This window comes from Heptranchias perlo, chromosome 37 (assembly GCF_035084215.1).
Source record: "Heptranchias perlo isolate sHepPer1 chromosome 37, sHepPer1.hap1, whole genome shotgun sequence".
In the NCBI taxonomy this organism is placed as follows: Eukaryota; Metazoa; Chordata; class Chondrichthyes; order Hexanchiformes; family Hexanchidae; genus Heptranchias; species Heptranchias perlo.
The window spans coordinates 9,820,739-9,842,621 of NC_090361.1; the positions used below are offsets into that span (position 1 = coordinate 9,820,739).

Consider the following 21,883-nt stretch of genomic DNA (forward strand, 5'->3'; position numbering starts at 1 on the left):
TAGGGCGTAAGTTTCAAATGCCACCCCCCCTTAGTGGCCGTTCTGACATCACTAGTCTCTGGTAGTGCTACACATGGAGGCGATTTAGTCTTCCCTCGCAAAATGCAGGCCACGAGCGATCCTGGTTTGTAAAGACATATCTCCTGACTGATCACAGATCAGCATCATCAGCAGCTACAGAAGAAACCCCACCCAGAACACTGCATTCTCCCATTTGGAGTTAGCGTGAAGGCAGGGGAAGAGTAAAATCAAATAAAGAACACTCACAAACCATGTAATATTAGTGTTTTATTTGATAATTCATGTATTACAGGATTATGATTTTCTAACATGGTCTAACAATCTCATGTCGCTGTAATAAAATCTACACACAACACAGATGAACAAAGGTCTACCCATTCTACAGAAACATTTCTAGATTACACTAAAACACTAAACTACATGTTGGTAAAATCCTCTAGCAAGGGTTGGATCAGGATAGCTGTAAATGGATTAACCAGAATAGTTCAGGGTCAATAACAAGCCTCATTTGTAAAGTAGGAGAAGATTTTAAACCACAAAAGTTCAAATGCAGAATAAAAATTCTGCCTGGTACATTATACCAATGGTGCAGGGAAAAAAATTTACAAGGGCAGTCTCACCAGAGTCCAGTTCGTCAGGCGAGTGTGAAGCGGTGCTGACAACTCTCCAAAGTATTTGTTCACAGCTCGCTTACCCACAAGCCCAGCTGCAAGCGGTTGTACAAGGACTACAAAAAGGGACCAATTACACGAGGATAATCCCAAGCTTTCAAATGGGATCCACATTAGTAACTCTGAACTGCTCCATTCAAGTTTCACCAGTTACACTGTAACACCTGCCCAGCTAATCGCAGATCAATTATCCTTGCTGTCAGCCATCGCTGTGATAATTTATCACATTAAACCCTTACCCACTCTTAATTTTTTTAAAACCTTTTTACTGTAGAAATATTCTACAAAAGCTGCCTAATTGAGGAGGTCACGGCTGATGTTGTTGAAGTCATGCCTGCTCTGTAATACTCAATTAGGGATCACACTGACACAGGACCACTGGCGCAAGAGTTGTAGAATTACAGGCTGCACACATTGTGCCAAGATTCAGCAATCGTTCACTCCAATAAACCTGACAATACACTGCAAGTGTTCCTTCAGCTGTGCACAGTCAACAACTCAATCGTGCCTATATAGCTCGAGAGTTCCACACCACAGAACTCCAATAACTGACCATCACATAAGAAGTATTCTCTATATATTGAGCAGAGCATTTTGGATTCCAATGGATGCCAATGTTTAGTTTCAGGCTTGTCTGAATATAAATTTTATATATTTCTCCCTTCCCACCTCCCCATTGGCATGGGTTAAGAAGTCACAAACAGTCTAAATCAGGCAGCCCTTAATAGACTAATGCTGGTTTGACCCATCAGAAGAAGCACTACAATAATGTTTGCTGTCCAGGTCAAGCAAGCACATGATGGGCAAAGCTGAGGTGTGTGGTTTAGGAGTAGAAACATTATGCATCAAATAGCTTAGGACCACCCGACTGTACAGAAGTCATTCCAGGTTGCAAAAAAAAGACAAGTTATATCATATGGGGATTTAAACTGAAAACTAAATCCAGGAAAAAGTCACACCCCCACAAACAACCCCCCAGGTGACTGGAGGATGTGTGGTATCAACTGAAAGATCCTATAACCACAAAACCGAAAACGTACTGATAGCTGCATATTTACCTCGCATCAGATCAATCTGGACACTGCATAGGTGTGGCTGGTCTCTACATACAGGCACTCCATATACTCACGTACAGGACTAGCAATTCAGGTCATAGTTTAGGACTAGAAGAGTGTGTGTGTGTGGGGGGGGGGGGGCAGGGAGACTACAATCGTCTTATCCACTAGTCATTAATGGATGGTACTACAGTTCACTTGTGGGATGCATTAGCTGCCCTGAGGCACGATTCACTTCTCTCGGGCTCCTGTCAGTGTGCAATAAAGCCATGATGTGGAGATGCCGGTGATGGACTGGGATTGACAATTGTAAACAATTTTACAACACCAAGTTATAGTCCAACGATTTTTATTTGAAATCTACAAGCTTTCGGAGGCTTCCTCCTTCCTCAGGTAAATGTCAGGAGCTCCTTGAAGCCTACACATTGATATACTCAATGCGTAGGCTTCAAGGAGCTCCTGACATTTACCCGAGGAAGGAGGAAGCCTCCGAAAGCTTGTAGATTTCAAATAAAAATCGTTGGACTATAACCTGGTGTTGTAAAATTGTTTACAATTGTGCAATAAAGGCAGTGCTCAGTCAGTATGCACTAAAATCCAAATGTTCTGCTCTCTGGGAGCTGTAGTAATTGATTCTTTTTTGGGGGGGGGGCGGGTAAAAACAGTCACTGGTTGAACATTACTAAGGGGGTGGGGAGGAAAAAGAGAAACTAAAGCAAATAATGATGGTGCTAGACTAGCAGTGAATATTAACATAGTGCAAAGAAATTCAATTTAACTCATCAGACGATCCTTCTACAAGAAGATGGCATCGACACAGCTACGCCCTTTACAGAGGTGCTCAAACAGCAGAAAGTTTGCAGCATGTTGCTCCAAACTGCTCTCAGTACTTGTGTTAACAGTCAGACACTAATACCTCAGTCCCAGGCAACCACACCAACAAAGTCAATAGTGCCAATCTTACTGGGGCCAGGAGGGAGGGAGATGCTTCACTTCACCGGACTGTTCTTCATAGCCTTCAAAATAATCAGCAGCATCTGCATGCAGTGTTTTAGAATTGAAGTGAAGAGTTACTTAGGATTCAACCCGGTGAGATGCAAACGATAGAACAGAATGTTTCTCCAGACTGTAAACAGTTAACACTCCTCTGCTCCAAAAATAAAAATAAAAATCAACCTAAAGGAACATTCACATGTGTCATTGCTGATGTTTGTACAGCAATGCTTCTATGCTGATAGACTAGATCCCACACTTCCTATAGTCAACCCTCCTTGAAGAACCACTGTCTCCCCAGGGGTTACTGTAACAGTGCAAGAGACCCATAATTCATGCACTTTTAGGTGCAAATTTGTTAAAATGACCCTCCAAAAGCAAGCCTGAGAGTGTTCTGTGGATGTCTAGCTCCTTGTTGAACTTTAAGCTCAGGTTAAAATATGAAACCTACGGTCCCAGTTGACAATCACTTCACATAAGTGAAAACTTAAACATCCATCCTGTGAACAATGAAACGGTCACCTGCACAGAATAAAACTGGAATCTCAATGGCACTCATGAGCTCCAGAAGCTTTTTAAAAATGGGCCAGAAACACAGTCAATCTTTTGTGCATGAAGCAACAGATAATTCAGCCTTTGGCCAGATATCCCGCACAAACTTCTGCAATATAAGTAAACTCACTTTGCACAGAAGCACAACCAATACCTCTCTTTTCTCCCCCACTCCAGTCCACACGGGGTGGTGGGGGGGCTCTTGCTAATTGTGTCATATACTAGATTTGCAGGTAAAAATGCAGGTAAAGGAACACCTCCTACTGGGTACACCTTCAATTGTTGTATTAAGGCATCAAGGAAAATAGATGACTTAAGACAAGGTTTTATTGCAGAAGTTCTTCCACACACACACGCACACACAACTAAAGCTATAGCTGACCAGTTCATCTCAACTTTACCCTGCTCCTCAATATCTTAAGTCACTATATCAAATACAAAATTGCCAGGACCATCAGCGTTTACAGCAACTTTGAGTCCCCTTGCACACACACTGAACCATACAGGGAAACCAATAGTCTTTTTCTCCCTTCTCCCCACCTTTCTCCCCCACCACCCCCCCAATTCAATTCAATTGTTTGTGTTGCTGGATATTTTTTGCACAAAGCAAAAGCATTAATGAACATTTGAAACCTGAAAGCAGCCGAAGAACTCACCAGAGTCAGGGCACAAGATCTTGGAAAGGAAAGGAACCAGGTTGGCTTGAATCACCTCTTCCAAGTAAAACATCTTGTATGACAAGACACCTAGAATCTACAGTCAATCTGCAGAGTTTAAAGAAATTCTTCCGTCTATCAGAGATTGCTGCCAGCAATAATACAACTATTTCAATGGAAATATACAGACATTGTTGCGAGTTACAATCAGGAAATGCTGGCAAAACAGTTTCGTTCCCTATAAGACCTGATAGAAAAGCGAAGTATTCATTCCCTTCAATCTACAAATTTGGAAATTAATTATAGGAGGGTGCGCGCAACTAGAGTTAAATTTACCTGGAGCGTGGAGTACAACATCCCATATCCTAACCATGGTGTCCCACTGCTAGAGAGCACGTCTACCCCAATTCAGCAGCATCTCTGACATGTATAGGGAGGCAAAACCCAACGTGTACACAGAAAAGTTTGCACCGAAGCAGTCAGATCCGTTTCATCACGAGTATGGCACCTACCATTCCAAGAGCAGCAGCAGCAGTACTGGCACCACAGGTCACTGGCCTACTGCCAGTTCAGTTTCAACTCAAGACTCAAAACTGCTTCGCCACTTTAGTTTTAGCGTTTCAAAATAGCGCCGGACGTGTAGCACTGAGAAATAAAACGGTCAGACAGAAAGGCAAAGACGTAGTGGTGACCGCCAGTCCCTCTTTAATATAAAAGTCAGCATGTCGGAATAGAACCAAAGTGTTACCGAGTCCCATTCGTGTTGGATCCAGTGGAGAGATGGCTGGTGCACCGTTGCTCTTCACACTGATAAGCAACAGTTTGCCGCTGTGAAGTTCTCAGCTACTCCACAAACAGCACTGGTTCTACCAGGCTAGCATTGTTGGTTTTAAGGAGATCCTGCAAAATTGTCAAAAAGAAAAAAAAAGCAGGCAGGCAAAAGCAAATCCGACAGGCACCAAGAACAGGAAAATAAACTCAAACATTTGGATTCCATTCCTTTACTACAGCTACAAAACTCCCACCAGTTTTGCAAAAACACTGTTCCTCCACAAAAGGAACCTGGAAGCTTCTCACTCATTACAGTTTCATAGGGAGTTCGGAAGAGCATTTCCCACCCAGTCTATTGGTACTTAAGGAACTTGTCTTTCTTAAAAAAATAAATCCCAAAACTTTAAACCAAAAATGTCTAAATATCCAAAACATTTAGAATATTTAGTACGTTCACACCCAAACTCAGTAATCGTCATTTTCAAAACTTCCAACTGACGGTCTCTAATAACCTAAAACCCTTAAGTGATCTGTTTATTTTGGGGGGGGGGTTAGGGAAAATGGAGAAGGAGGGGAGAGACAAGGTCATACCAGGTTAAAAAAAACCTCCCATCAGCCATCTGCCCCATCACACTGAAAAATCTGTACTGGAAGATGTGTTAATATCACTATCTGCAGCACTTTTAGAAGACAAACTAGGGAGGAAATCTATTGACTACAGGCTCTAATCGCAGGATCAGACAGCATTTATTATCCCCCTCACCCCCCCCTTTTTTTTAAATATATAAAACTTTACAAGTCTGGTATCAAAGAATTTGCATGTTTGTCACTTCCATGGTAAAAACAAAACACACACACGCACTCACACTCACACTCACACACCCCCAGGCTTTGCTAAATCCATGGACAATGAATTTGGACAGTTCATAGAGATTGTTTTTTTGGGAGAGGGAACTGAATCTGCATTTGGTTTTTTTTCTCTCAGAAGTGTCAGTTCAAAAGGTCGGAGGCGGTGTCATGAACTCTTAGCTCCCATAGTGCATTGTGTTGGTGCTTATGGACATTGGAGAAGCCATGGAGATGGCAGGGCCACCCATGGTGAACTGACTGTTGATTGGATAGTGGCTGCTACTGGCAATCACTCCACCTTGTCCACCAGTTGAAGACCCTAAAACAGAACAGAACAAAGAACAGCCATAAACACAGGGCTTCTAGGTAAGAATCCTTACATTTTAAAGGCAACTCAATCCTTTTGAGTACTAATGTCCTTACCCAACTTTCAAAACACATCCCCTTTTGCAGCAAACTCCTAGATTCAGACAGCTAGCTGACTGCTCAAGCAGTAGGGCGGCTGGATTCCCAAGCGCATGTCCCTCTAGGACTGTCTGCAGCTCTCAACCCATTTACCGTGGCTGGGACAGTGGATGGGTCAGGCGAATCACCAGACTAAACAAGCCATCCCAATTGAGCCTATAGACACAGCACTGAAAACAGCCATAGAGATGAATCAAGACTGAGACAATCCTGCCAGTCAGGGGAGAAGATGGAGAGAAGGCCTTTGCTGCAGAAAACCAATGGTGATCACAAGGCACCAGTGACAGCACATTCCTTTACACTATTCCCTTCAGAAAAACATAAAAACTCAATCCCACTCAGGGCTACATTTTTAGTTGATGCATATCTGGTATATAAATTTGTTCCTGTCCATGTGATATTGAACACTGTTAACCCCCTTACTAGCACAAAGCTAGATTTAGGTGTCAACAATATGAAGCCCAGATGGCATAAACCTAGATTTTTGAAAAAGATTTTTGTGCCAATTTTCTCTTTTCCCTCGAGAGTTGACTCCGGCTAAGGTTCGATTCATTGGGAATTGGCTGCTCTATACTACCTTACCCGAGCACTCATTAACGTGCAGTCTGAGACAGAGTGTCTGCAGGGGTGCAGCGAAGGGGAGAAAGATGGACATCACAGCTGAGCCGATTCCTGTTCTCCTCGGCATTGCACGCGCACTTCCAAATGGGGTCACTTCAAGTGAACAGGAGCAGGAACTGTGGTCATTTCCCCCTCCCTAGCCCAGAGGTCCACTATAGTACCCAACCCTCTTTGGTTTTAAACAAAATCTTAACACTTATGATTAAAATACACAAACTACATGCAATTCAAAAACGATTTTTAGCAAGTTAGTTACTGGAAATAGCAACATTTAGAGAACACTATAACCATGAGGTTGTGATTCCACAGGGTAACTGGCCAGTGAAAATGTGAAAGCTACAGGATCAGACACTGCGGGAATGCTCATTAATGTTAAAAAAAAATGAAAGTTCAAGCTTTGCAAACTGATTCAATTTCTTCCCAGCAGCCCTTTTAAGGAGTACTTCTGTGGACATGCAGCTTTAAAAAGAGGGTGTACTACATGGAACAACAGATTGAGCACGAGTATTTCACAATTTATTTTAGAAAGCTGGGAAATCAAAGTCATGCTGGATTGTGTTTTGGTGCAGAAACACTGAAGTCTCGAAGGGTTATGGCAAGATAGCATTTCTCTGAACAAGTTGACAGAACGATCCTCTTCCATTTGGGTTAAATTACATCCTTTTAATCCCAATCAGATGTGAAACATACAGTTTGTGCCAAGCTTTGCCACTTGTGAAATGACTGAAGATAAATGAAAAGTAAACCTCTGAGGGCCAAGGGGTTTAATGGAGTATCTAATTCAGTCACGGAAGAACTTATCATGCGTACACCAACCTGGGAGAGTCAAACTGTAATGTAGCTTGTGCTGGGGGGTCAGGAAGAGAGCTGGTGTAAATTTATAACCAGGTCCCATTATATCAAAATAATGCAGCCATTTCTGTTAACAGCACCATGAAAAACAAATAAATAAATCTAATCCCATTTCTGAATGCTGCAGGAATGCTACTGTCATCCAAGAGCACTAAGAGGCATTGAGACCCCACCCCCCCCCCAAGCTATTTTGCTGGTGCATCCACTTGCAATGAAGTTGCATGGACACACACAGTAATATGCTTGTAATAAATTAATTATTTTGCCAGTAGTGTGGGTGGGGCGAAGGGAGATGGGGAAATTTCAGTATTCAGATTCAGTGCCATGTCAGCAACTATGAAATTGCATATCTGTCCCGTGTTTCAAATGTCAGTATGCAGGCCCCGATAGTTATGTTAAAAAAAAATTCTCAGTGGCTCATAGGATAACGGCAAGGCACAGTGCGGCAGTGGGTCGTGCTGATCAATTCCTGTTCTGTACTGTTAGGTAGGGGGAAAAAAAACGCTACAATTAGCTTCAACATTTCGATTAAGGAGGGAAGGTGGGGGAGGGGGGGTGGGGAGAAACCTATGTGTCTCCTACAAAAATTATCCTGTTATTCAGCAGCTTAAAAAGACAACCTTCTAGTATTTGATGTGTGACTGGTTTCCTCGTTGAGAGGGTAACCTCAAGACATCTTTGATGGTCGAGTTGGTTTCAGATTTTAAAGGACTCCCCCAAGCCAGATTAGGTAAGGATGGGATGATCCAGTTACTAAAATGGCAAGCAATACTACACCTTATTTTATTTTCTGCACTGTTTTTCTTTTTTTTTTTTAAAAACAGAGAGATGAATTCTCTAAGCCAAAAACAAAGATGTGTGTGTTAAAGACCCTGTGCTGTCATCTTGTTTGTTAGTATAAAAAATAACGCCCAAAATGGACCAATGCTCAGGGGATCATGTCTTTTGGACACACCCATTCACTGTTTCCTGTCGCTGTTGGAAGCCCAGACTCTTCCAATAGCGACGCATATACCCACCATGAGCTACGGGAAGACACAGGGCCTTTAATCAACACTGCATAGTTACCAGCATGCTATGAACCTTACTGACAGAAATCCGGCTCCAGGCACCCGTAGCAGCCTGCTGCCAATGGAATTCCTAAAGGGAAGGGAGTCTGGAAGATGATGAGCCATGCGGAGAACAAAACAATCCCATCAACGTCATAAACAGCCAACTTTACAGCCAAGATTCCAACTCAAAGCCATTTTTTCCTCTGCAGGGGATCCAATACAGTACTGGAGGAGTCAAAAAAGGAGAAAGACTCTACTGTACTGATTTTTCTGGCACTTCCAGGTCTCTGGCATGCTTTGTTAACAAAAGTTTACCAGAGTTTACCAAGCACACCAGACCCATCGAGTGGCAGAAGTTGGCACTTCATTATTAAAAAGTACCAACCAATTCTGAGTTACAGCATCTTCAGTGTCGAGGATCCCCTGGGAGGGTTGGAACTATAGCTGTAACACTGAAGAGCTGGTCTGTATCGCAGGAGAGAGCGAGAGATAGAGAGATAGAGATACACTTGCACAGGGAGATCAACACAAATTTCAGAGATAGAAGGCCAAGGTGCAAATGCTGGAAATATACAGCAGACCCATCAGCCTCTATGATGAGAATGGGCGAGTTAACACTTCGGTTTAACAAATGGTCTACACCAGAAATGTCAAATTATCTTGTCCCCTTTCAGGGGGATGACAGAACTGCTGTGTATTTTCAGCATATTCTGTTTAGAATCCAAATTTAAGAGTTTAATCTATTACCCATTTACCACTTTAGTATTGAGGGAGGACTTCAATGTCACAATGGATGCAGACACCATACTGAATAAATTTGCGATACTTGTGGTTTAAGATAAAATTAAAAGCCCAAGGTCACTACCTGTACACCATTAAGTAGCAGGGGTAATACAGCGGGCATCAGACAATCAAAATAAATCCCAGGCTTCAATCAGTGGTATTGACCAAGACCTGGGAAATGGGGTCTGACTGGTAGGAGGAACATTTAAGATTCCATTAAATGGCAGATTACCCAATTTGTGTTTTACTGCACAGATTAGAAGCAAAGACAAGCCTGGTTGCCAAGACAAGCTTCAGGAAACAACCATGCATTGGGGGATAATGTAAAACAGCATTCCTAGAGCCATGGCAGAATCAGCCTCTGCTCACCATGAAAAGGTTACGTCAACATGACAGTAGCCTGGAGTCCTCCCTCCCCAGCAGTGTACAGCTGTACAAGCATTTCAGTTTGCAATATTCAGCTTTCATAATTCAGTATGCCAGTTAATTATCTCCTGTCTAAAGCAGGAACTGACAGCACTGTCCACCCATGCCCACATAGTCTGAAACAACAAACCTGCCATTCTCTAAGAAGTGGCACTTATGGTGTCCAGGTAGATTATCTGAAACTGCAGTTCTTTGAACTATTAGGTCTAGCACCTCAATTTAGAGTTAGGCCATATATAAATGAAAAAGTGTGTGTGTGTGTGTGTGTGTGTGTGTGTGTGTGTGTGGGGGGGGGGGGGGGGGGGGGAAGAGAAAGGAGAGAAATATTGTATTTTTTTTTTGTTTTGCAGTGTTTCAGGGATTAACGTGGACACCAAAACTTGAAGTGCACTGGTAGAGAGTGTGCACAGTTAAACTTGTGACACAGCTGGTGTTCAGATAATGCATTTAACCATTCAACAGCTGATAGTTCAGTTCAGCCCTGTGCAAAGTGTATCGTTTCAAGCAGACCAGCCAAACCCTTCATTGCACATTCGGCTCCTGGGTGCAGTCTGCCCATCCTGCTCCCAGAAGGAACTGGATTGGCTACAGGTTGCTAGGGGTGCCTGGAGCCAAGCAGCTGCGTTTCCATTGGCAAGTTTCATTGGACCGGTCAAGCCTCAGAGGGGTTCAGGGCCACGTCTTTACCCTGTATAAATCCTGTGCTCATAATGGATCCCAGTCTTGAGTGAGTGTGATTCACTATCCCAGTGTTGGCTGTGAAGAGAGGAGGAGAGAGAAACCTTCCAGTAAAATACAACAAAGGGAGGGAAAAGCACCATACAAAGCATAAAGCTCATTCCTCAATAATGCATCACTAAAGGTCAACAATGTTTGGTGCCAGTGCTGTGTTCACCATAATGCCCACAGCAGTCAGACTAGTACAACAGAATGTTGACAACATGTCTAGATCATCAATAAAAGTTATGTTTAGACCAGGGTTTCTATGTATCGAGAAGGAATGAAATGCCCTTGAATTTGACAGGCAGTAAGTGGAAGGTACTTCAGTGATACTGGAATTAAATCATAATTTCAGGGTAGTGGGCTTTCTACAGTGGAAGGCAGATCTGTACTACAATATCCCAGTCCATTAAAATCACTCAAAACAAGATTTTATTACAGCTTTCAAGAATCACACATCTTCCTGCTCATGGCTGTGCAAAAGAGGGTCATGAATATTTGCAATGCTGCACACTATTAGAGAAGTGTGGAAAATCACTTGTTCTCACTTCCAGATTAACTTGTGAAAAGTCCGCCTCTCCTCTTGCTAAAGGTGCTGATTCCTTCCGGGATACGATTCAACATGGATCCGGTTCCTGCCAGAAACTGATCCAGGTGGTCTTTCTTCAGGTAAGCCCAGACAGTAAGTGTCTGCACGCTTTCTGATGGGGAAGGGTGGGCAGAATCACAACTGAGCCCAGTCCCAAAGTCCACACACACAGGTCACTGGACAGCACTTGGGAAAGAGAAACTGTGCTGATGTGTCTCTAACCCCCTGTAGTATTGTGACTTCAACTGAAATCAGTTAACTCAGCAGAGACTAGACGGAACTTGGTATTTGCCCATACACAATCAATCAAGGATGCCAATTACATTTTCCTTCATCCCCTTTTACAGGGTCAATGGAACCACACATTTTGCCTCAACATAACCCTGTTTAAGCAGACATCAAGTCTACAGACTTCTCTGCACGTGACTGCCAATAGGTACGAATTAGACAATATGGTATCACAACTCTTCTCCCCCCACAGCATTTACTAGATGAAATGCTCTGCCGTCGTGGTCGTCCTGCTCGTGGCCAAGACCAAACTGATCAAATGCAATCCAACTTTGCCAGACAAGATTATAGAAACAGGCAGGTCATGGGGGACTTCAAACTACACCTGCTGTTTTTTTTAACAAAAAAAAAAATCAGTCACCTCTAAGTTAGCAGCTTGCCATCACAGCATGAAAGAAACATGAAAAACATATCACCATATGAGTTACAACACATACTGCATTATATTGTTCTGAAAATAGAATTTTTGAATGTAGACAACACAGTGGTGATTTATTCTTTCAGTGAAGACTGGAAATAGTGATATCACTGACATACACATGGGTAATAGTGTAGAACAAATCCCAGTCACTATCCAATACTATGGTTGCCCTGGGGTGAAGAACTAACAGAAATGCTGTTCTTAGCATTTTAGTGGAGTCTTTTTAAAATAACTGGGATTACACCAACCCTATATGCAAATGGAGGTTACAATGACACTATAGGAAAGTGGAGTTAGACCAACCCTAAAACCAAGCATTCTCACTTTGTGCAGAATAGGTTAGAGTCTATCCAAGTTCAATACAAAATAAAAAAGGTACATATTTTGATTCAGGATCAATAGAGGCTTACACCCCAAAATTAGAGTTATTTATTTTGTGGTTGGGAGGACAGACCGTTGACCCTATTGGACTTTATTGTTCTAAATTTTAAAAACATGAGAATGGGATTGTGTGTGTTGGGGGGGGGGGGGTAATAGAGGAAAATAAAATCAGGAATTAACAGGGGGGAGGGGGGATAGAGGGGAGATGGGTTGCGGTTTATTGGGCAAAGTTACTGTGTAGTGTAGTTGTAGAATTCTGTACTAGTTATATAGCAAATGTCGTAGGTAAAAAAGAAGCATTTTCACAAAGTTATTTTAGTTTATCCTCTCCTCCGACTAAATCATGCAGTCTGACACTTTCACCAGAACTTGATGGGAGAGCAGGTGTTGAAACAATGACTTCCAATTACTTTCCTATCAGTCAGGTTGAAAAAAATACAACTATCAGCAACACCCAAACTGACAAATGCCAGAAAAAAAGATTCAATAAAGAGCACCATAAACTGACCACTCGTTTTTGCTAAAACCAGCATCAGATTTGGGGTAAATCCCACCCCCCATCCCGCCAATCAAAACAAACAGTCGTCATGCGTTTACAGTTTCAAATTACCCATGTAAACACATGGCATGTCAATCTATTACTGACATCAGAACGCTGGTTCAAGATAAGGGAGGCCATTCAGTCCATCTAACCTTTTAAAGAAAGCCAAGATCTCTCCATCACAACATCTAACTGCATCTTCAACAACTTTTGCCTTCACTTTCCTACCACGACCATTCCAGGTACTCATTACTCTGAAGTGCTTCCTGACGCCTTTTACCTCTGTTTCCATGCCTCCTTGTCTTAAAATGTTGGTTTAACCTGAAGTGGTGCTCTGGATTAAACTTTCGATTCCATCACCAAGCCTTTCTTGTTTTATCTGGCATGTTGAGCAGATCCTTTAAGCACCACAAATTTTAAAAAGGAGATTTTGATTTACTTCAGCTGCTGTGGAATATTTAACTGGTAGTAGCTAGCTCTTCCTGGACCAATGCTAAAACAAACCAGTGCCAGGGAAGACAATAGAGGAACTGCTCAAAAGTTATATGTGATACATATTCTGGTTTATATATTAGTTATAAACAGCTGGTTCAGTGTTGAAGAAACTTGTTCCACATAACTCACAAACTGAGGCAAATTGGTGTTAGTCAGAAGTTCCAATGAAGGTACCATTAAAAAATCCTCAATGTTTTTCCCTTTTAAAAGGGAAAACCTCACCATCCCCCTCCAAAGATGATGGACACACTTGTCCTTTCCCATAGTACAATTTTACTTGAAGAATAATGAACTGGCAGAGAACTGGATGGGATCATGAAAGCTACTTTAAAGAAATAATTTTAAAAAAAACCTTACTCTATGATCTGGAACTGTGGGTATTGCAACCCATCGACTGAAAGAGCACATGCATATATACATAAAGGATTTTACATGCTGAGAAAGTTTCAAAGTGAATATACTTTGACAATATATTTTGTACATTAAGGAAGGGAGCTTAGTGTGGTTTGGGCACCCAGAAACAGAAGTCTCCAGGATCTCCTTGTAAGATGTCAGAGTCTCCATCCCCTCTTTCCCTTTGCCCTCCCAAAACGAGGCTTGAAAAAATTAATCACGACTTCTGGGAGCTTTTTACAAAGCTTATCCGATAAGTATTAGGGTTATACAAAAGTGCTGTGCATCACTCAAACTCGGGCTGCTACAGATGTCTGCGTTCACCAGTTCTAGATTCTTAGAGTTACAAGATTCAATGGAAAGGCTCCATCTCATCAGTGCTGGGGCAGAAGAAGAGGCCAATACTGTTCAACTCTCATTTTGAAGACGTGTAGATTTCACTGATAAGGAGCATGGTGGAGGAGATCAGAACACAAGAAATAGGAGCAGGAATAGGCCATATTGCCCCTCGATGCTGCTCTGTCATTCAATAAGATCTTGGCTGATCTTTGACCTGAACTCCACTTTCCCATCTGATCCCCATATCCCTTGATTCCCTTAGGAGTCCAAAAATCTATCGATCTCAGTCTTGAGTATACTCAACGACTGAGCATCCACAGATCTTTGGGATAGAGAATTCCAAAGATTCACAATCCTCTGAGTGAAGAAATTTCTCCTCATCTCAGCCCTAAATGGCTGACCCCTTATGCTGAGACTATGCCCCCCTAGTTCTAGACTCTCCAGCCAGGGGAAACAGCCTCTCAGCATCTACCCTGTCAAGCCCCCTCAGAATCTTGTATGTTTCAATTAGATCACCTCTCATTCTTCTAAACTCTAGTGTACAGGCCCATTGTACGCAATCTCTCCTCATAGGCCAACCCTCTCATCCCAGCAATCAATCTAGTGAACATGGATCATGGCACAGAATCAATCTAGATCATGGCAGAGAACCAAACTCCCAAGACTACAGGATAAGTGAATGGAAAAAAGAAAGCAACAGCCTACACATGGCAAATTAGGCCATCAGCTACACAAACATAGGCAGCACACAATAAAAACATAAAAAGGTGCATCAGCAACAACTGACTGCTGGATTAATAAAGGCCAGAGTGCGCGAAACTAGACTAAGTAGTGACCAGCTAAACAATATGGCAGAGGAAAGATTTACAAAAATCTCTAATCTAAATTTACATGGTAGATTTACAAGGTTGATAGCAGAACTGAGATGGTACAACTATCAGGAACGACTGAAGAGGCTGGGGCTCTTTTCTCTAGAAGAGAGAAGACCGAGGTGAACTGATGGAGGTCTTTAAAATTATGAAGGGGTTCAACAGGGTAGATGTAGAGAAGACATTTCCACAAGTGGGGGAGGGGGGGGGGGTGGTGGGGAGGGGTCCAGTCCAAAACTAGTGGCCATAAATATAACAGTTACTGATAAATCCAATAAGGAATTCAGGAGAAACTTCTTTACTCAGTGGTGAGAATGTGGAACTCACTACCATATGGAGCGGTTGAGGCAAATAGCATAGATGCAATTAAGGGGAAGACACGAGGGAGAAAGGAATAGAAGGATATGTTGATAGGGTGAAATGAAATAAATAGAGTGGGAGGAGGCTCACGTGGAGCATAAACACAGGCATAGTTGGGCTGAATGGCCTGTTTCTGTGCTGTAAATTCTATATAAAAGTGTTATAACTGCCGAATGCCCATTCCACACCAGTGGCTGCAATATACCCGCTAAAATGGCACACTTCTAATCTATACTCCAGTAATGCACTTATTTTCCAAGCGTTTCAGTCACAGAGCTGTAGGGACACTGCCCTGTCTTTTCTTTTAACAAAAACAGTGGCACAAATGGGTCTGACTAAATTTGAACTCAAGCCCAGGGGTTAGAGGATAATACACAAACCCAATGTGCCACCTGCCCATTTTTCATCTTTGATCAGATCACACACCAAGTTATTTAGCTTGTATTTCATAGAGGGTTAGCTTTGCTCATTTCCCTCTGGGTCCAAGCTAAATACATTAATGAGGGATTGGAAAGACACTAGGGCTAAAGAAATACTGCAAAATGTGAGAGATCAAAAGTTGTGCTAAACTGAAATAAACTTTAGATCGTCTCTTATGCCCCATTTATCACTTTAGCTAAGAACACCTAAAATAAAAGTTGCTCAGATCAGCAAAAGTAGTGAAGCTTTAGATCATACCCACCATTTTATGCAGTACCTTTAACGACTGGGACTCCTCTGTCCGACATTAGATATCATATGGGTGCACAAACCCACTCAACCCTGTCCCTCCCACTAATATTAGAAAGTAACAAATATGATTGTTCACCATGTTTAACATATCACCGAATCGAAGACTGTCACTGGTGTAGCAGGGTGGGCTAATTTAAAAAAACTCAACAGAACAGGCCACTATTTAACCTTTACATGGTGCACTGCAGGAAGCACAAGTTAAAGATCAAAAGGACAGCTTCCCTCTTAAAATATTCTGCAATTAGTTACAACTTCGACCGCTAACCTCTGACGTAATCCTATGTCCTCAAACTACAAGCAGTCCAGGATTCTTCCACGTCTCCCTTCATCCTGTGTTCTAGCGTGTACCAATAAGCCAACAGGCTTCAACTGTGTTAAATAGACACTTCTGGAAACACCTAGCAGCTTCTTATGTTTACATACCATCACAGATTATCTACATTTGGGACTCTCACCATGTGAGCTGGCTGTCATGAAGAGGCACAGGATACTCATCAGGCATTTTCCTGTAGTGAGGAAGGGACAATTGGACGGAGAACCAGGCTGGACTACGTCAGCACAACACTGGACATGGATCTTTTGCCTGTCCTCTTCGAATGTGAAATGGAGTTGTACCTAGGTGGTTTATTTTCATTTTAAGATAGAATATTACCCTTACAAGTTACTTCTGGCCCCATGCCCAGTTCTGTGTCTCATTCAAGGCCAGGAGGCAGGCAATCTGGTCCCATGCCTCCAGAAAGTACACAACAGTTCAGGAATGACCCCTCCTTTGTCTCCCACCACCCCCAATCCTGTGGGGAAGCATCTGGCTGCTTCAATGTTTCCATACAGGGTCTCAGGTCAGCATTCATTAGCCAGGGGAATATGGGATTCTTGTGCTGGATGAGATCCATGAGCAATCTGGCCATGGGAATATGGCAGAATTATTTCTGATGCCATATATTTCAGGCTTACAGTACAAGTCACAGAGTAATCCTTCAATAGGATACAATTCAAGATGGGTTCTAAATATACTTTGGATTTTGCTTCCACTTGCACTAGTGTTTTGCAATCACAAATCTAGAGTTTATTTTAACCTATTCAAATCTAAAGCTATCCAAATCAGATAACTGAATAGTTATAAACCTGCTGCCAGGTGATCACACAACTGGGATAGAGACAGACAAACCCCAAACCAAAGTATAACCTCCCAAACCCAGATGTTAAAGGTTGAGAAAATGGAAACCTACTGTGATGACTGGCACAGTGGCTCCCCTTCTGGTGCAAGCTAATTTAGAATTTGGGTCAGCGCCGCATAGGACTGTGATCGACAGAAACACAAACACAAAGTGTACCAAGTCGAAACTTAGCACTTGTGAACTGAGCTTCCACCCAGAGACGAAGCTCTTGAGGACCAAGTTTGCTGCATTAATTTGTAGGAGAAACGAGAAATGTTGCCACCTGCAGTCCTGGGTGAACACATGCTCTTGAATCATAACACAGGTGAGTGCTACTTAAAGGCTTGAAGCCCCTTTGGCAGAAAAGCCAAGACGGCGGAGGAGGGTTACGTTGAAATTAATTTGGTTTGGAGTTTGATCAATTCTAGGCTTGACTATTAACGTTCCCACCCAACTGTGAAAATACTACGACTTACAAAACTGAAAAACAGGAGATTATTCTGTACCTACCTAATGGAATCAGATTGTTGTGGCTGACTGCAGGTCCACTGGCAATTATATTGCTAAGGTCATATGCCGTCGGAACTCCTTAAAAAGTAAAAAGCAGAGCATCATTCATTCCATTGTTGCCCGTCAGCAATGGCAATTTGGCATGGATTATAAAAAAAATCATTAGATCCCTCAACAAACTCATTCCATCTACATTTCAGCACACAGAACCAGCAGCATCTTACTGTACACTGTTAACAATTCCATGAAGAGGATGTGCCATTACTTTGAAAATTCTTGGTTCAGAACGCTGGATTTAGGATGTTAAAAATTTGTGCGTTTAAAAAAAAAACAACCATCACCTACCCAGCAGGGATTCTTCCCTCTAATGGAAAGCATCCTCCATATATAACTGGGATAAACCCAGTTTACCAACGGGAAGAACCGCAGAAGCAACAAGCCTTTAATAGAAGATTCCTGGTGTAATCTCACCAATTGACAATGTTGAGCATTAAGAAAAAAAGGGAGAAATTTAATTGCAGGGAGATGAAGAAAATTAAAAAAAAATGATTACTGCCATTGGATCGAGAAGAACGTGTGCTTGGCAACAAATTGGTGTGACCTCTGGAGCGAGAGAAAGCAGTAACTTTGTGGGAAATAAAACAATCCCACAGTCAGCCCAAAACAAACATCTATAAACCACAACATGGTGGCATAAATTGGCTATTGGAGAAGAAACACTGCCTATACATCAGGATGGTGACCTCTTGGACAATGACCAGAGGGCTCATCTACAGAATCAAAGCCCACAGGATCAGAGGGTGAACAGTAGCACTGAATGGAACAAGGTCCCACTTCCTTGGACACCTAATCCATTGTAGCATCCTCCACGTATCACAGAGAAAAAGAAAGGGATGAACAAAGATGATGAAAACAAAAACGAGATGCAGAAGGCAACCCAGAGTTTTGAAACAGCCAACTGGATAAGCTGGATCAGTGAATACTCAAGACAACTGAATAATAGCTGAATTTTTAACATTTGCAGCCAGGTAGTGTTCCAGGATATAGACCAAATGCAGTCTGTTAGTTACCACTTTTAATATGTCCAAATTTGAAGATTGGCCCTTGGTGAATATAGGAACACCTCATGAGTTATGCAATACACAACTAAATTCGGGGATCTGAATTAAAGTTACTGATATTTTTCGGGGCGGAGAGTGAGGAGGAGGAGTGTACTGTACCGGACACTGACAATCCTGAGCTAAGGTTGTACGAGGCAGATGTGTTCCACATGGTCTCCGACGGAGATGTATAATGTGAACCTGGGGGTGGTGAGGGAGTTGTTCCTGTGTACCTGGGGGCAGGAAACAAAATTAATCCTTACAGGTTATCTATTCTTGAAAAGACACATAAAATACACAAATATATGCTATTAAAGGGGAAGAAAAGTTAGGGGACAGACCAGCTGGGCTGAATGGCCTGTTTCTGTGCTGTTAATTCTATGACACAGTTTACCCAGTACGACCACCTCCTCCTCCAGTGATGTCAATTACAGGGACTGTTCCCATATGTCCTGGAGCAGTTTCATCACAAGCAGTGAGGGGCAGGGGGTGGAGTACCTTTTATTTAAAGTATGCCCCTTTTTACAAAAAAAAGTCTCACTTTAAAATTTCTTTGACTGCTTCCTAGCCTATTTTTTCCCAAGAGGACCAGGCAGCTCCAAATGCAATATGGTCAAAGCCCTCCCCGCTGCTTGTGATGAAACTACTCCAGGACACATGGGAACAGTCCCTGTAATTGACGTCACTAAATGCTTAGCAAGGAGGAGGTGGTCGTACTGGGCAAACTGCGTCATAGAATTAACAGCACAGAAACAGGCCATTCAGCCCAGCTGGTCTATGCCGGTGTTTGTTCCACAAGAGCCTCCTCCACCCCTCTTCATTTAACCCTATCAGCATACCTTTCTATTCCTTTCTCCCTCATGTGTTTATCTAGCTTTCCCTTAAATGAATCAATGCTATTCGCCTCAACTACTCCATGTGGTAGCAAGTTCCACATTTTAACCACTCTCTGGGTAAAAAAAAGTTTCTCCTGAATTCCTTATTGGATTTATTAGTGACTATCTTACATTTATAACCCCAGTTTTGGACTCTCCAACAAGTTGAAAGAGCATCTCTACGTCAGCAAGATAATGGGAGGTTAAAAAAAGTAAAATAAATTTAAGGTGAACTACCATTTCTTTTATTAAAAAAAATGGGGGAATATTTTGAACAAGTTCTTTCCTGGACTCTCCTTCCCCTTCCACCACACCAACTACTTTGTCACTTATGACCCCCCCCACCCCCAACTTTTCTTTGCTCCTCCACCATTCATATCTATAGCAGCTGACTCTGTTAAAACATACAAGGATAGTTTTCGGACATGTGCTGGTGGCTCTGCATATAGCCAACTATACTTTGAGTGACAGTATCGGTATCCCCTTTAAAAATAGTCAGCCACATGGAATTATAAACTATTCAGACTTGCTGATTTCTGTTTGAGAGGCAGGAGAGGGGGCATGACATAATGCATCTATTTACCATGCAGAATTGAAATGACAAAATTGTTGCACCCAATGCAGTTCTGCTGCAGTCCAGTTCTTCTGCCCCAGTGCTATTACCATTCAATATTTAAGATAAGTAAAATAGCATAAAGACAGAAAAGGGGATGTTAAAATGAATGCAAAGTGCAAAACCAAAATTAGCTGCTGTGGTGTAATTGAGACCCTAAAGGATTTGTAGCTCAGAAGAGGAGCTCAATGTTCATAGTCAAAACATTGAGTTTAACTTTAGACGTAAACCACTGCTCCCATTTTCTATCGGACCGCTGGTGTTGGTAATGGAGAATGGCTGGACCAGAGCCACTGGGAGTGGAGGTGGTGTGGACTGGTGATCCCCTATTGCACCCCCTGGGGTCTATCTGCTTTTCTTCCGCCACATACCCGGGCCATGGGAACTGTCTCTTTGCCAGATTTTCCATGCTTCCCTCCTCTTCTGCCATTCTGCTGTAACCATTTACACCAACATCTTTTGTTCCTATAGTTGTCTCATTTATCACCTTCTTTTGCCATGCATCATCATCACTTTTTACATTTAATCACTTCTGCCCTCTACCCTATCTCAGACCTCCCCCTTTTGTTCTTTTCCTGCCCCTTTTACTTGCTTAAAAGCTGCTCATCTCTAACATATTCCAGTTCTGATGAAAGGTCATCGACCTGAAACGTTGACTCTTCCTCTCTCCACAGATGCTGCCTGACTTGCTAAGTATTTCTAGCATTTTCTGTTTTAATTTCAGATTTCCAGCATCTGCTGTATTTTGCTTTTGTACAGCAGTATTTTATTAGCTTTTGGGGTTTTCAGCTTGCTTGTATTTCACTGGCTGTTGGTTTCTTTTTCTTAGCTTGCTCGTTGAGCCCATTATTTTGCATTTTTCTATTTTATTTTGTAATCAAAGCTTCCCTCATTAACCACTGGGTCATGAGATTTCAACAGCCAGGGGCGGCCAGCTTTGTGGAATCATATACTAAACATTTAATGATATTCAAAGGATTTTAAATTGCTGCGATAATTTATCTATGTCTATTATTAGGCAACGATTATAATTCAACTCTGTTCTTGAGGAATGTGCGTTAAACAAAATATTTGGTGGTTTCATATCCCCCTTTCAGAAACCGTTTACTTCCACGCAGGAGTAGAGGGTGGTTTGATTTCTCTCCTCCCCCGACTCACCCCGAGATTCGCATTATCTTTCTCAGTAGTGGATATCCTCACAGATGCAGCCAACGGTACTTTTTAAAAAAAAAAATTCGTTCATGGGTCGTGGGCGTTGCTGGCGAGGCCAGCATTTATTGCCCATCCCTAATCGCCCTTGAGTAGGTGGTGGTGAGCCGCTTTCTTGAACCGCTGCAGTCCGTGTGGTGAAGGTTCTCCCACAGTGATGTCAAGGGAGTTCCAGGTTTTTGACCCAGCGACGATGAAGGAACGTGCTGGTGTTATTGTTCCCGTGCCTGCTGCCCTTGTCCTTCTAGGTGGTAGAGGTCACGGGTTTGGGAGGTGCTGTCGAAGAAGCCTTGGAGAGTTTCTGCAGTGCATCCTGTGGATGGTACACACTGCAGCCACGGTGCGCCGGTGGTGAAGGGAGTGAATGTTTAGGATGGTGGAGGGGGTGCCAATCAAGCGGGCTGCTTTGTCTTGGATGGTGTCGAGCTTCTTGAGTTGGAGCTGCACTCATCCAGGCAAGTGGAGATGGTGGAAAGGCTTTGGGGCATCAGGAGATGAGTCACTCGCCGCAGAATACTCAGCCT

General features: G+C 42.5%; 1 protein-coding gene across 2 annotated transcripts in view; it reads right to left on the bottom strand.

Moving 5' to 3' along the window:
* Positions 1-2,268: 2,268 nt before the first annotated feature.
* Positions 2,269-21,883, bottom strand: part of carm1 (coactivator-associated arginine methyltransferase 1) — a 54,190-nt gene continuing 34,575 nt past the window's right edge. Inside the window, exons 13-16 of one of the 2 annotated variants that reach the window (XM_067973104.1) lie at positions 18,783-18,895; positions 17,563-17,640; positions 10,455-10,523; positions 2,269-5,887 (exon numbers count right to left, since the gene is read on the bottom strand). In XM_067973104.1, coding sequence (XP_067829205.1) covers positions 5,745-5,887; positions 10,455-10,523; positions 17,563-17,640; positions 18,783-18,895 — 403 coding nt within the window. In that variant the 3' untranslated portion in view covers positions 2,269-5,744. The remainder of the gene's footprint in view (positions 5,888-10,454; positions 10,524-17,562; positions 17,641-18,782; positions 18,896-21,883) is intronic. The other variant, XM_067973105.1, reaches the window with a different exon arrangement.